This window comes from Myotis brandtii, unplaced genomic scaffold (assembly GCF_000412655.1).
Source record: "Myotis brandtii unplaced genomic scaffold, ASM41265v1 scaffold382, whole genome shotgun sequence".
In the NCBI taxonomy this organism is placed as follows: Eukaryota; Metazoa; Chordata; class Mammalia; order Chiroptera; family Vespertilionidae; genus Myotis; species Myotis brandtii.
In genome coordinates this window covers 487,683-502,917 of record NW_005364671.1, presented here as the reverse complement: position 1 = coordinate 502,917, position 15,235 = coordinate 487,683, and the positions used below count along the sequence as shown (strand labels likewise).

Here is a 15,235-nt window from a genome sequence, read left to right as displayed (position 1 = left end):
CCCCCCGGCGGCCCCGCCACTCCACGGCCATATGCCGCTGCGCACGGTCTCCCCCCGCCCTCTTCTTCCGACACCCGCCAACCTCTCGGGCTGCCACTTCCGCCGTGGCGCGCGAAGTGGGGGCGGAGGCGGCTAGCCTGGCCTGTCGGTTACCAGCGGCGCAGCTGGGGGTCGGCACCTGAGGGAAGGTCCCCAGCACCACCGCCCTCTGTGGGGGCGAGCGGGCCCGCGCTGTTGCCATCCAGATCCGGCCCCAGGAGGCGGGTGATCCCCCGCCTCTGTCCTGTGACTCTCCATTATCCAAACAGTGTTGTGAGCTTGGAGCTGTGCACAGCCAGTCCGTTGTCATCGCATTTGATTCTCCCCGGCAGAGAGGGAAACTGAGGTTTGCAGCCCCGGCCCCTACCGCCCGGACCGAATTGCGTGGCAGCGCTCCGCACCTCCTAATGGCAGCAACTGTTTGCCAGTCGGCCTCCCGCTCCGGGACACTGCCCGGCGGGTCTTGAGAGCCCCATCCCACTTCTGGATGCGTAGTAGGCTGTCAGGAGGTGGATGGTGGACCGACTGACACAGTGTGACATCGCTAGTGATGGTGGTTTCAACTTCCTGGCCCGCGTCCTTTCACTGACTATACCGTAGCTGTCCCCTCGGGATTGGTAACAATAGTTACCAGTTTTTGCGAATCTACTGTGAGTCATACCCTGTGCTATTGATAACCTTTAACCATGAACAGCACGCTTTGAAGTGTGTGGCGTTAACACTTTTTCTAGTGCAGAAGAGTCACAGGTTCAGAGAAGTGAAATACCTTTCCGAAACGCTGAGTGGTAGAACCTTGATTCTTCTGATGGCAAAGCTTATGCCTCTCTTAGAGAAACCCAACACGATAAAAAAAAAAAAATTAAAAAAAAAAAGGTCGGGACTAAGGGCTGAAATTATTATCTCGCTGTGTAAACATGATGTATGTGAAAATGCCTACTATAATGTTGGGAACTTAGGCACTCAATAAATATTGAGTATAACCTCATTGCTGATACCCTTTCTTGAATCCGTAAGGAAAAGGCTGAAAGATTCTAGGGTCCCCAAGGAAGAGCTCGAGGATCATATGCCCTTAGGAAGTTGCTTCTCCCTTTTGGGCCTAGAAAGTGTCTTCTCCCTTCTGGGCCCTCATTTGCAAATCTATTAAATTGGGAGGGAGGTGAACTGTTCATAATTTTTACCCTGCTGCTGCTGGCAAGTATTTGAGACGGCCTTACATACAAGACAATAAATTACAGGTTGATTGAGGAATAGGGAAGTAGGCCAGGTGATCTTTAAGGCTTACATTTCTAAGCTTGACATTTCTCATAGACAGACCACTCCTCTTTCCTACTTGAATTCCATACACCCCAACCTGCTGATAGACAAAGGACCCCACTTCTTCCCCTACCCCCTTGAGCTTCCAACCTCCCTAATATGCTTTTTTTTTCTGAGATACTCCTTGAGAACAAGTTCTCTGTTGTCCTGATTGCCTAAAATGGAATCTATTCTTTTATTGTGCACATTGATATAGTTAATTTTGTTGCTTTTGTTTCAGACAAGTTAGGACTCTATCTTGATTTCTGTCTCTTCTCTTCCATCTCTTGGGGGTTGTCACTTGAAAATGCTGAGGAGTCCCAAAAGGTTTATTTACCCTATGTCTAGTTCTAATAGTTTCACTTAGCCCCCTTTTTTTTGGTCAAAAAAAGTCCTTAGCTCGTTGTTGGTTCACTACATCTTCATAGCCAATTCCTTTGAGAAAAGTGAATATTGGTCCTTTTCTGTAGATATTGAGCATAGCAAATTTAAGTGTATGACACACTAAAGATCTCTGATTTTGTATTCTAATCACACTTGCTCTTATAAGAGATTGTTTTTAGCTGCTTGAACATTGTGATTCAGTGCTGAGCGAAGATTTAAGGAATCATAAATTCTAAATGTTATTTGACTAGGCTGCGCAACTGGGAAAATGAAGACTGTAAATAAATTCTGAATTAATGTAAAAAAATGTTATTTGGAAACTGGACTTTATTTGGCCTTAAAGCAGAGATATATATACAGGTTAGTGCCTAAGTACAGTGTCAGAATATGGGATGTTTAGGAATAATCTTTGATTCTCTTTCACTTCTCAAATGAAGAAAACAGTCTTTTTCATCTGAATGATAATTATAAAGAGGTTAGAGAATTGGCCAAAAAAAGGCTTGTACTTTATGCCATCTCTCACATCTCAGTAATGATCTGTTGATCCACAGAACAAGTAAAACAAGGCTTTAACATTGGCTTTTATTTGTTTATATAGTGTGGAATGTTATGGTTCATTATAAACTTAAGAACTGTTTTCCTTAGTATGAATATCACTGACCAGACTAGGATTCATAATGTTCTTAGAATTTTCAAAATTAAGTTTAGCCTTAAAGGGCTTTATTAAGAGTCTCTTCACCTTCTCCGCCCCCCCCCCCCAAATTTTAGTATTAATATAGCAGAGATATGTTTTTTGTCAAATTGTGCAGTGAGGCATTATGCCCTGTATGCAAGCATATCTTGATAAGTATGACATATTATATCACTGCAAAGTATTGAATGAACTCTGGAAAGTGCTGCAGAAGCACGGAACCTCTAAAAATCTGGTTCTCATTCCTTGTTATTAACATACCATCTGACCTTGAATAGAGGACATGAGTACCTCATATCTTGACAGCTAGACAGTCTATTGTTGAATTTTTTTCTTTGTCCAGCTTTTTTTTGTTGGTTTGTTTTTTATTTATGGCTTACAAGGAATACAGAATGTGATTTGGGAGAAAAACATCTACTTAAAGGTTGTGCTAATAACATTTGGTAACAGCTCTCTGCTGTAAAAATCTTTGAGGGAAAAACTGGCTTGCCTACAGAGATTTTGTAATTGGTTAGGTTTTACTTGAATCATGCATTTAAGGAGGGATCTTCAAATAGGTAACTTTGAATCCCATTCTATTTGCATATTCGGCTCCCTCGTGGTATTATTTAATTTTTGTTCTTTTAATATCTGGTTTATGAAGCTAGAAAAAGTTATTAATATTTATTAAGAATATAGGCAGTATTAATATGATCATGGTGGTAATGAATGCTGCAAACTCAGTGAACCAGAAGGTACTGTTGCATAAACAGTTATTTTATTTTGGTAAAACAGTAACTTTAACAAATCTATTTTTCCCCCCCCTAGATTTACCAACAGCATGAATCAAGAAAAGTTAGCCAAACTTCAGGCTCAGGTCCGGATAGGGGGCAAGGTGAGTGTGGCATAAAAAAAATTGGTAGGAGGATGTATTATTATCAGATATTATTATTTGGATTTGTGGTTATTGAAAATCTAAAATCTTTTCAATAATCAAGATCAAACCACATTCCAATTTGAAAATAATTTGTCAAGATCTAAAGTAGATAACCAGAAGACTTCTCTTTCTGGTGGTGTAATGGAAATAGCCACATTTGTTTGAATCCTCTTAACATCTGGTAGTTACGTGACAGGAAAAAGCTACCCAAACTTGTTAAGCTTCCATTTTTACATCTGCAAAAGAGAAATAGTCCTACATAGGATGCTCCAAAAAATTAGAGTAATATTTATAAAACACCTAACCTGGTGTCTGGCACAGAGTAGATACTTAATAAATGGTAGCTATTATTATTATTTTAAAGATTGATTATTGATTTGTAGGGAGAGAGAGAAACATTGATTGACTGCGTCCTGTACACCCCCTACCGGGGAGTGAGCCCGCCACCTGGGCATGTGCCCTGATTGGGAATTGAACCGGCAACCTTTTGGTGTACAGGACAATGCCCAACCAACTGAGCCACACTGGCCAGGGCTGGTAGCTATTATTATGTTAGATTCACCTTCAGGGCATCCCAAATGTGCTGGATACTCTTTCTGCTACAGTTTGGTTTACAAGTGGTTAACTGAAGATATTCCAGTTGATTGTAACATTTTGTTCAGTGCTAGATTTTCCTCCCAAATTCCTGCCTATGTGAACATGAGCATTCTTATTCCATGTACTTTGAAGCCTAAGGAAGAGCTAGTTCTGAGCACTGAACGTCTTTGATTCCCCTTCAGCTCTGTCCCTAGGCTCAAGGAGAACATTCTACCCTTATCTCTGCCCAGTACAATCTTTGCAAAAGGAAAAGCAAGAATAGTGCTTACATCAGACCTGGGAAGGATAGGTAGGATACTATGTAGCAGCTGAACTGTGTCATTTACTTAGATGATAACCACAGCTCCTGGGAATGGGGACAGAAGAGGGTGAAGGGAAGAAGTGACTAGTACTTTCTCTTTTCATAATGATACCATTAGTACCTAGAAAAGCTTGATACAGCACATCACTATTATATATATTTTAAACAAGGTGGTTGGCACATTTTTTTTCAGTTAACTAGTTTATTGAGCACCTACTATGTGCATAGCACAGAATATAAACAAGTTAAAGTTTCCTTCTCCTGACACAGCTCAACTTGAAAGAGAGACATGCTCACAATTACACTGCAGAGTAATAAATGTTAAAATGAAGTACAGGGTATTCTTGCCCCTGAGAGACAAGGAAGTAATCACTGAGCTGAGATGTGAAGAATAAATAAAATGTATCACTAGGTAGACAGGTGACAGGATAAGTGAGTAGATTAAAAAGAGATTTTCATTTTCACACATGTAAAGGCACAAAGGATGCTAAGGTAATATGGTGTTTTAATGGGATGTTTTGTTTTAGTTTGGTACAGCTAGAATTTAGAGTATATAATTTGAGGTTGGATTATAGTTTTATATGCAATTCTAGGAGCTGAGGATTTTATCCTAGAGGCAAGGGGCAACTATTGAAAGACTTTAAGAAGGAAATAACGTTCATTTTAGAAAAATAACTGCTGGCATGTGGAAAATTGAATGAAATACAAGTTTGCATAGGGGAGAACAGTCAAGAGGCTGCTGCTATAATATGTGAGACACAAATATAGGGGTTGGAATTGACTTGACTAATAGAATATGGGGGATGAAGAGGAGAGAGAAGAGTCTGGGATAAGCTCCAGATTTCTGGCTTTAGAGACTGGATATATGGTGGTACAACCAGCTACAAAACGTAGGAAATATAAGAAGAATTGTTTGATGGACTGATAAGCTTTTAGACATGTTGAATTTGAGGTGTCTGAGGATCATTTGAGTTGAGGTATCCAGCAAGCAATTAAGCTATCCCTGAGTCGGAAATGTTTCACAAATAAATGACCATCTATGTAGTTACTCATGGTCCATCCTCCAGCAGCTGGATTTTATCACAATCTCTGCTGCTACTCAGAGAGCTCTCTTCCACTCCCACTGGAGTTGCTGAAACTGAAGCCCCTGCCCACCCTCAATAAGGCTGAGTGCTACTCTAGGAGCTACTCCGAGATTGAAACCTCCATTCCTTTCCCCTCACTCCTGCCAGGTCTCAGAAAGGTTTAGCCCTCAAGACTTGGGCTGCTTTGTTAGTATTTCGGCTCTGCTTTCAGTTTCATTTTTATAAATTGGCCCAGGAATTTTACCCATTATTTTCTATTGTTTTTCAGTGGAAAAATATATTTAGAATTTCAAAGTATGGGTTTAGAAATGAGCTTTTCCTATCTTAGTAAATAGTATAATTTTCAGCCTATTTGCTTAGGCCAAACTTCTAAGCATCATTCTAGATTCCTTTTTTTCTCATATCTGACATCCAAGCCATCAGCAAGTCCTGTTGGTTCTTCTGACAGTCTGAGTTCTCCCCATCTCCACTGCCACATTCCTCAGCTCTTACCAGGACTGCAATAGTAGCTTCCTGATTAATCTCATTGTCGTTCATTTTCCATAGCAACCTCAGTCATCTTTTAAAATTATCAATCAGATCAAGTCATTTCCATGATTAAAACCTTTCAATGTCTTTCTATTGCAATTGGAATAAAATCTAACTCCTTCCTGTAGCATTCTAGGCTACTTGGCCTAGTCCTTACCTATCTTTCTGATTTCATTTTCTTCCTCCTTTCCTGTTGTTCACTCTGCCCTAGCCATACTGGCCTGTTTTCTCTCTTTAGACACAACAGCTTCACTCTTGTTTCATTCTGCTTGGATCAGTCTTCCCCTAGAGCAGCGGTTCTCAACCTGTGGGTCGCGACCCCTTTGGCGGTCGAACAACCCTTTCACAGGGGTCGCCTAAGACCATCCTGCATATCAGATATTTACATTACGATTCATAACAGTAGCAGCATTACAGTTATGAAGTAGCAACGAAAATAATTTTATGGTTGGGTCACAACATGAGGAACTGTATTTAAAGGGCCAGAAGGTTGAGAACCACTGCCCTAGATCTTCCCATGGGTCTCTGTTCATATGTCACCTTTTCAAAGAGGCTTTCCCTTAGCATTCTAATAAAATAGTGCTTAGCTCCCACAAAATACTCTTATCACTGTGTTTTCTTAATATCCTTATCCCCTTTGAAATGATCTAGTTTGTTTATATATTTATTTACTTTAATAAATAAATATTTATTACCTTTCCACTGCAATATATATCCTTAAGGTAAGAACCTGATGCTTTTCATTCCTGGATTCTAGGACTCTAGAACACTCACATAGTAGGCATTTGATTCTTAATATTGTCATAATCTCCAAATATTCAGACTATTTTTAGACTTTATTGTCAGGGTGTGATAGGTACTGTAAAAAAGTAGTTATAAGGCACACTAAATTGTCTTGAAGTTATAAGTTATTTTTTATTAGAAAACTTTTGTTAGAAAACAGTGTTTAAATGATAAAGGCTGAATATTGGAAAGAATAAGAACTGGCTAGAACTGGCCTTCAAAAATCTGGATTAGGCTGACAAACACAATTCTGAGCATTATTAATCATTACTGTTAAGTCAGCAATTTCTGATGTGGATTTCAGAGTACTGTGGATAGGAAGACATGTGATTGCAGTTGCCAGATGCAAGGCGCGCTAACCCTTCTGTTTGGTTATTTTTCAGGGTACAGCTCGCAGAAAGAAGAAGGTGGTACATAGAACAGCTACAGCTGATGACAAAAAACTTCAGAGTTCTCTAAAAAAACTGGCTGTCAATAATATAGCTGGTATTGAAGAGGTATGATCACTTTGTAGATCATTAAATTATGTGGACAAATAGCACATTCACAAATAATTAGCCACACTTTTCAAATATAAAATATCACCTTAGGAGAATCTGATATTGTCACTCAGATATCTTTGGAGGACTGTAGCTGTTGAATTTACTTATTGTATAAAATTGGATGCTTGTCCAAAAAATGATTTTAGTAGATAGTTAATTAATTCATCAGACTTTTCAGACTGAAAGTATTTGCATATATGACAAAATTATGGAGCTGCTCTTGAATTTTAAGGTAAAACAAGATTTTTTTCTAATAATATAGAAATAAAGAAACCCCAAGATTTCTTCAAATACAATGGACTTTTTTTCCCATAAGAGCACTATTCTGCTATATAAGTCTCTCTAATTATTACCTTAGCCAAGAAGCTCTACCAATAGCTTTTCATAGACTAGCTATTTTACTAGTCCTCTTTCAAATATTATTGGTTAAATATTTTTAAATCATTTTATTATATTTTGATGATACTACTTCTCTCAAATATGAAACCAGAGATTGTTTCTTTCAAAAGACACTAAAAAATTATCATAGCATCAATTACTTATAATGTAACCATCTAGAGCAGGGGTGGGCAAACTTTTTGACTCGAGGGCCACAATGGGTTCTTAAACTGGACCGGAGGGCCGGAACAAAAGCATGGATGGAGTGTTTGTGTGAACTAATATAAATTCAAAGTAAACATCATTACATAAAAGGGTACGGTCTTTTTTTTTTTTTAGTTTTATTCATTTCAAACGGGCTGGATCCGGCCCGCGGGCCGTAGTTTGCCCACGGCTGATCTAGATCCACTTCACCTAATGATTCCATTTCTGACAATAACCAATGTATAACTTTTCACTGCCATAAGTTAGATTTAATTATGTCATTACTATGTGTGGTACCACTTACCGAAGAAAGGGAAGTACCTGCCGAATATCCTGTATTATTGAGCACCGCCCATGCAGAATTCATTATTTTCACCATCCTATATAATAAAACCCTAATATGCAAATCAACCGAACAGAACAACCAGTCGCTATGATGCACACTGACCACCAGGGGGCAGATGCTCAACACAGGAGCTGCCCCCTGGTGGTCAGTGCGCTCCCACAGGGGGAGTGCCGCTCAGCCAGAAGCCAGGCTCACAGGTGGCAAGCACAGCTGCAGTGGTGGGAGCCTCTCCTGCCTGCGCAGCAGCGCTAAGGAACCCTCAGGGGATGTCTGACTGCCAGCTTAGGCCTACTCCCTGAGCCTAAGCTGGCAGTTGGACATCCCCCAAGGGGTCCTGGACTGTGAGAGGGCACAGGCCAGGCTGAGGGAACCCTCCTCACCCCCAGTGCACGAAGTCATGCACTGGCCTCTAGTTATAGATAAAATAAATCCCCTTCATTGTTTCCGAGAACATTGCTATTTTTTCTTTCGCAGGTCTTTTTCCTTTTTTTTTAAATTTTTTCCAAATTCATTTTATTCTCATGTAGCTTATTTTTTAAAATTTTGTTTTATTGCTTAAAGTATTACAAAGAGAATTACATATCCCTGCTGCACAGCAGGCTGCTTCAGGGATCTGGGAATGCGATACAAAAAGCAGGGGCGGAGCAGCCTCTCTCTTGGTGTTTGCTGACCGTTCTGGGGGCAGTTCAAGTATCTGTGGTTGGGATTTAATGAGACCTTTGCTGCCCAGATTCTGCTGCCTCTCACATTACATTAAAAATCTCAGGCTTCAGGTAATAAGTATTTGTGTTGTGCAGTCACAATGAATGATCAAGTTTAAGGTCATTGTAATGTTGTGACTTTCACCAGCTCCTACCAATGACACACTTAACTCTCAAATGTCACTCAAGACTGTAAGATCAAGAGAAGCCCACTCTACACACCTAGGATTTAAACCATGGGCTTTGGTGGGAATGGGGAGTGGGAATTATAGCAGTGCCCTAATGGCTATGTTCTTATTTAAACGTTATAAAAAAGAGTTGAAGTAGACATTTGCTGTCCAGGAATATCAAGGACCTATTGCTTAAGACTGGAGTAGCCATCTAGCCACCACACTGGTAGAGCCTAAATAAGAGTCAACACAGCAGAAAGCAGAGCCACAGGTGGTGGGTGGCATTACTTGAGCACCCGGATCCAGGTGCACCTTACCCTAAACTTGGACAGTTCATTTATTTTTTTTAATTTTGTTTTATTGCTTAAAGATTACAAAGAGTATTACATATGTCTCCTTTTTCCCCGCCTTGACATTCCCCCAACCTCCCCTACCACCCAGTGTCTTGTGTCCATTGGTTATGCTTATCCCCCAACCCTCCCGGCCTTCCCACTGTAGTTTGACAGTCTGTTCGACTGCTGCTCTGTCTCTATCTATTTTTGTTCATCAGTTTATAATGGTCTTTATTATCCATAAATGAGTGAGATCATGTGGTCTCTTTCTTTCATTGACTGGCTTATTTCACTTAGCATAATGCTCTCCAGTTCCATCCATGCTGTTGCAAATGTTAAGAATTCCTTCTTTTTTACAGCAGCATAGTTTTCCGTTGTGTATATGTACCACAGTTTTCTAATCCATTCATCTTCTGATGGGCACTTAGGCTGTTTCCAAATCTTAGCTATGGTAAATTGTGCTGCTATGAACATAGGGATGCATATATCCTTTCTAATTGGTGTTTCTGGTTTCTTGGGATATATTCTTAGAAGTGGGATCACTGGGTCAAATGAGAGTTCTATTTTTAACTTTTTGAGGAAACTCCATACTGTCTTCCATAATGGCTGCACCAGTCTGCATTCCCACCAGCAGTGCACGAGTGTTCCTTTTTCTCCGCATCCTCTCCAGCACTTGTCGTTTGTTGATTTGTTGATGATAGCCATTCTGACAGGTGTGAGATGGTACCTCGTTGTTTTGATTTCTTTCTCAGGTCTTAATGCAGGTGTTATTTTCTCTCAGAAACTTTCCTGGTAGCACATATACATATTTATGCAAAGAAGGGTTAGATATCGTTCCTGTAATGTCCTGTTTTGACTTTTATTATAGTATTTATTAAACTGAATTGTTGGTATTGCCAGTACAATTCTAACTTCTTGAAGAGTCATAGCTCCAGAACATCACGCACAAAATTAATGGTACATAATAGGTATGTACACACTCTCACATGCACCATTTGTGTTCACGTGCATGCATGCTGTCTTCCAACACTCACAAACTAGTTGCACTTTTACCAAGTAAAGTTCAAACCTTACTTCCTAAGCTGTCAGTATCGGTGATTTTTCTCCCTTTCCAAAGCTTAATTTAAGTCCTCTTGAGAAACTTTAAAAACTGAATGACTATTTGGATTGAGACAAGCTTCTCTGGTCTTTTATGCATGCATTAGCTTGTTGATTTGGTTTAGTAATTATAATCATATATAGATTTCTTTTACATGTTACCAAAGGTAGAGAAATCCAAAGCTGTCAAAGAGTAAAGGGCAGGGGAGTGTCAGAGACTGTTTTCATACAAAGCCAGGTTTTAGGAAGGCATTCCTAGGTGAATTCCAAGAGTGTAACCCAGAACTAAATTTCTGGAAGTGTTTTAAGTTCTATGATATTTGAAGATATGTGGATGTGCTTCTTATTTGGTAATCTTGTTGGATATAGTGACTGTGCTGTCACTTTTCTTCCCCTGATAACATTAATCTATCAACAGTAGCAGTGGTTCCATTTCTCAAAAACAATTTATTTTATCAAAATTGTTTGATGAACAATGTCACCAAAAATCTGAATTTCTGCTTAAGATGGCCTAGTTACTTCATAGAGTTTTACTGTTACATTCAGCTTCTAGGCTATAATTCTGCCTCTATGAACCCTTCCCTATCTTCTAGGAATCAACACTTTTTTTGTACTTCTGCTGCCCTTAGCTTAAATTGCTTTGCTACAATACACTTATTATTACAACCTCATATTGTGGGTTATAATGATTATTTATTAACCAAGTTGCCTATTTTTAAAGTTATTGGTTAACCCTTTCCACAATTTCTTCTTCCTCCAATTAGAGCCTCAGGTGCCAGCTCTGAATATAGGAGAGTAAAAGGGAAGTACCGTGCCCAGTCACCTTATCATTCCATAGCAGCCATACTTTATCTTTTAATTTCCCACTTTTGCCATATTTTATTGTGATATATATATATATGTGTGTGTGTATACACACACACACACGATTGAGCAAAAGTAGGTTTGTAGTGTATGTCAAACACAGAATTTATTCTTATTTATTAATCATTGTATTATTTTCCATACAAATATCTGTAAACCTACTTTTGCCCTACCCTGTATATAACATAATATAAAATTTTGCCATTTAAATCATTTTAAGTGTACAACTCATTGGCTTTAATTACAATTACAATGTTGTGCAACTACCACCTTTATCTATTTCCAAAGTTTTTCATTATCCCAAACAGAACTCTGTACCCATTAAGCAATAATTCCCTGTTTCTTTCTCCCTCAGACCCTGATAACCTCTGACCTACTTTCTGTCTCTGATTTGACTATTGTAGATATTTCATATAAGTGGAATCACAATATTCGTTCTTTCATATCTGCTTATTTCACTTAGCATAATGTTTTCAAGGTTCATTCATGTTGTAGCATGTATAGAACTTCACTCCCTTTATAGTTGCATAATTTTCCATTGTATGGATAATATCACATGTTATCTATTCATCTATTGATGAATGTCTTTTGTTTTAAATTTGCTTTCCCCCCTCAATATAAAAATATGTCACTGTAGAAAATTAGGGGTATATAGAAAACATGAAAAAGTTACTAACATTCGATCATAGTACCATTACCCAGAAATAACTACTATTAGTCTAGTATTTCTTTCCAATTTTGTATGCATATATTTTTATACATATACATACACATATCTGAGACTAGCTAGATCAGCCGTGGGCAAACTACAGCCCACGGGCCGGATCCGGCCCGTTTGAAATGAATAAAACTAAAAAAAAAAAAAAGACCATACCCTTTTATGTAATGATGTTTACTTTGAATTTATATTAGTTCACACAAACACTCCATCCATGCTTTTGTTCCGGCCCTCCGGTCCAGTTTAAGAACCCATTGTGGCCCTCGAGTCAAAAAGTTTGCCCACCCCTGAGCTAGATGTACAATATGGAATCCTTTTTTCCCCAAATAGCATTATTTTATAAAAATTGTTTCACATCAAAATATTCTTCTAAATCACCAACCTGGATGTCTGCACATATTCCAATATGTGAATATATTATTATTTAACATTTCTTTACTATACATTGTAATGCTTTGATAATAAAAAAAATCACATCTTGGACTCTTAGGTATATAAATAGTTACCTTCATTTCTGATTTCCTTCAAATAGATTCTTGAAAATGTGGGAAAGAGCATAAACATTTTTAGAACTCTTCATTGATATTGCCAAATTGTTTTTCAGAAAGGGTATGCCATTTTACACTATCTACAGTATTGCTATAGAGAAGTCATCTCATCAGACTCTTGCCACCAGAGGATAAGAGAAAATGATCCCAGCATAACATACAGTATGACAGCTGTTTGCTTTAGCTTATATCAAAAAGAATAGGTTATACTTAATATAAATCTTTAGAAATAAGTATGTGCTGAGCTTAGAAGGATTGAATGAGAAAGATACTGACTTATGGGTGTGCAAAGCCCATAATCCTCAAAATATGACATCCCTTACACTCACAAAACCCCAGATATTTATGTGCCTTATTATTAAAATGTATATTATTTCACCCCATTAAGATGTAGGAGGAAGACAATAACATGGATTTTCTGATAAACATTTAATGCCACTATAAGAAGGGGTGGCAATAAAACTTGATTTTAAGACAACTGTCAGTTTTCACAACTGCAGCTACCTAGCCTAGTGGGGACTTGGATACAAAAAAATCACATAGCAGCAAAATTTAAACCTCCTCTCTGAACTGAGGGCCATTGTCAGCAAGTGCTATGGAGTCAAGTATAACTTTGTGAGCCTCCGATAGCTATAAAAACTACTGCTGTGTAAGAATAAAACAAGCATGAGATTTGCCAGATAGGAGGCTGCTGGAATTAATATGTGTGGCCTATAGGAGGCCAGAAAAGGCAGGGGTTTTTTAAGTTTTGATAGTAGCAGTTGTGAGGAATGACTTAAACTGGCCCTAAATTCTGTAGGACAGTCAGGCTAATTCTGAAAGATCAGAACAATAGGAAAAGTCAGACTAAAGATATAGCTCAGAGGATTCTGGGCATCATTGGGGTTATTAGTGGTGCTATTTCTAAACCTTGAGATGACCCCTCATTTACTATTTTGGGAGTTGAGGTCTGACAGCATCTATGATTTAGATTAAATTGAATAGGTGGTGTCCATTCAGCAAATTTGAGTGACTCTTATGTGCTGGATACTTGCTAAGTCTAGTAAAGCATGGTCTCTGATATCAAGGAGTTCATCTTATTTAATAAAACCCTAATATGCAAATTGACCAAACGGCGGAACAGCCGGTTGCTACGATGTGCACTGACCACTAGGGGGCAGACACTCCATGCGGGAGCTGCCTCCTGGTGGTCAGTGCACTCCCACAGGGGGAGTGCCGCTCAGCCAGAAGCCGGGCTTGCGGCTGGAGAGGCAGTGATGGGAGCCTCTCCCGCCTCCGCTGCAGGCGGGCGGTAAGGAGCAAGGGGTCCTGGACTGCGAGAACCTTGGACTGTGAGAGGGATGTCCGACTGTCGGCTTAGGCATGATTCATAGGGGAGATTGGGCCTAAGCCAATAGGCGGACATCCCCCAAGTAGTCCCAAACTGCAAGAGGGCTCAGGCCGGGCTGAGGGGACCCCCCCACACACACCCCCAGTGCACGAATCTCATGCACCAGGCCTCTAGTCTCTGATAAGGTAAAAACTTGCAAACATGATTATACTACGACAATTCTATTTAGTTGTCATACCCACAAAGTAAAGAATGTGCATAAATCACCTTAAGTTTAGGAGCATCTGACCCAAGACTTGGCTAAATGAGAATTTACAAGGTGGAAAGCAGGACAAGGTTTTTCTAAAAAGTGAAAACTGCGTATGTAAATGCACTAGGTATGAAAGGACAAAATATTTCCTAGTAAATACACGATGTGTCCATATTGTTAAAACCAAAAATAAGAGCAAGGGCATTTGGACTGGGGTCTCAAAAATGCCTCCTCCATTGTTCAAGTAGCATCCTTTCAACTACCTGTTAAGTGGAGAAAAAAAACACATTTTGATATAAAGGAGCTGTTTAATTGAGAAATGGTATAGTAGCTAGTTTAATAGTTTTTGTTTACTTGTCTACTCCTTGTTCTTATACTGTATGTAGCTTGTATGACTTATTTAGACCAAACATCAGTAAAATTGCTGGAAAATGTGAATTCTCCATATAAAATACATGCAGTTTGCTTTGTGAATTTAACAGATTCCTTAGCCCTTCTTTTACCTCTAAAAGGGTGGGGGAGGTGTCTAACTAATCAGCCCAACAATTTCATCCTTTGATAGTTTCTAATAGCTTGTGTCTAGGAGCCTTATGTAACTGTGTCATTTGCTCAGTAGAGAGGAAGGAATGTTAGATAGAAACAAAATATTCTGGCCTATTTAACTTCTAGTATTTTATCCTCTCCTAAAATTAACTAAACTCCCCACCCCTTTCTGGACCTTTTTATTCATGAAACTACATTTTTTATACAAACCCCATTTAAAACAACCACTAATAAATTTATCTCCATTTCACAATCTGAGGTGGAATTCATGTTGCTTTTTACACTAAACTCAAACAATGTATTTCAGACTATAAAGACCTACATCAGGATGTAAAATATGCGGATGGCGGCTGCCGCTGCCAGGGCCAGCCTGAGGCTCAGGCAACGAGGGCCGGGCCTAGGCTCAGGCAGCTGCGGCGGCCGGCAGTGGCAGCATCAGAGGCGTGATGGGGACATCGCCTTCCCCTGATTGGCCAGTTGCCTCCCGCAGAGGGAGGCCAGACTGCGGCTTAGGCCCGATCCCCATGGGGAGCGGGCCTAAGCTGTCAGTAGGACATCCCCTGAGGGTTCCCGGACTGTGAGAGGGGGCAGGAT

General features: G+C 39.5%; 2 protein-coding genes across 6 annotated transcripts in view; one reads left to right on the top strand and one right to left on the bottom strand.

The window, feature by feature from the left end:
• Nucleotides 1-365, bottom strand: part of LOC102251729 — a 1,203-nt gene extending 838 nt beyond the window's left edge. Inside the window, exon 1 of one of the 2 annotated variants that reach the window (XM_014544790.1) lies at nucleotides 13-365. In XM_014544790.1, coding sequence (XP_014400276.1) covers nucleotides 13-349 — 337 coding nt within the window. In that variant the 5' untranslated portion in view covers nucleotides 350-365. The remainder of the gene's footprint in view (nucleotides 1-12) is intronic. The other variant, XM_005872476.2, reaches the window with a different exon arrangement.
• The window catches only part of BTF3L4 (basic transcription factor 3-like 4), a 24,372-nt gene that overhangs the window by 341 nt on the left and 8,796 nt on the right, over nucleotides 1-15,235 (top strand). Inside the window, exons 1-3 of one of the 4 annotated variants that reach the window (XM_014544791.1) lie at nucleotides 372-689; nucleotides 3,215-3,281; nucleotides 7,001-7,114. In XM_014544791.1, the coding sequence (XP_014400277.1) occupies nucleotides 3,228-3,281; nucleotides 7,001-7,114 (168 nt within the window). In that variant the 5' untranslated portion in view covers nucleotides 372-689; nucleotides 3,215-3,227. Of the gene's footprint in view, nucleotides 1-371; nucleotides 690-1,965; nucleotides 2,077-3,214; nucleotides 3,282-7,000; nucleotides 7,115-15,235 lie in introns of those variants that run through there. The other 3 variants (XM_014544792.1, XM_005872477.2, XM_005872479.2) reach the window with 3 other exon arrangements.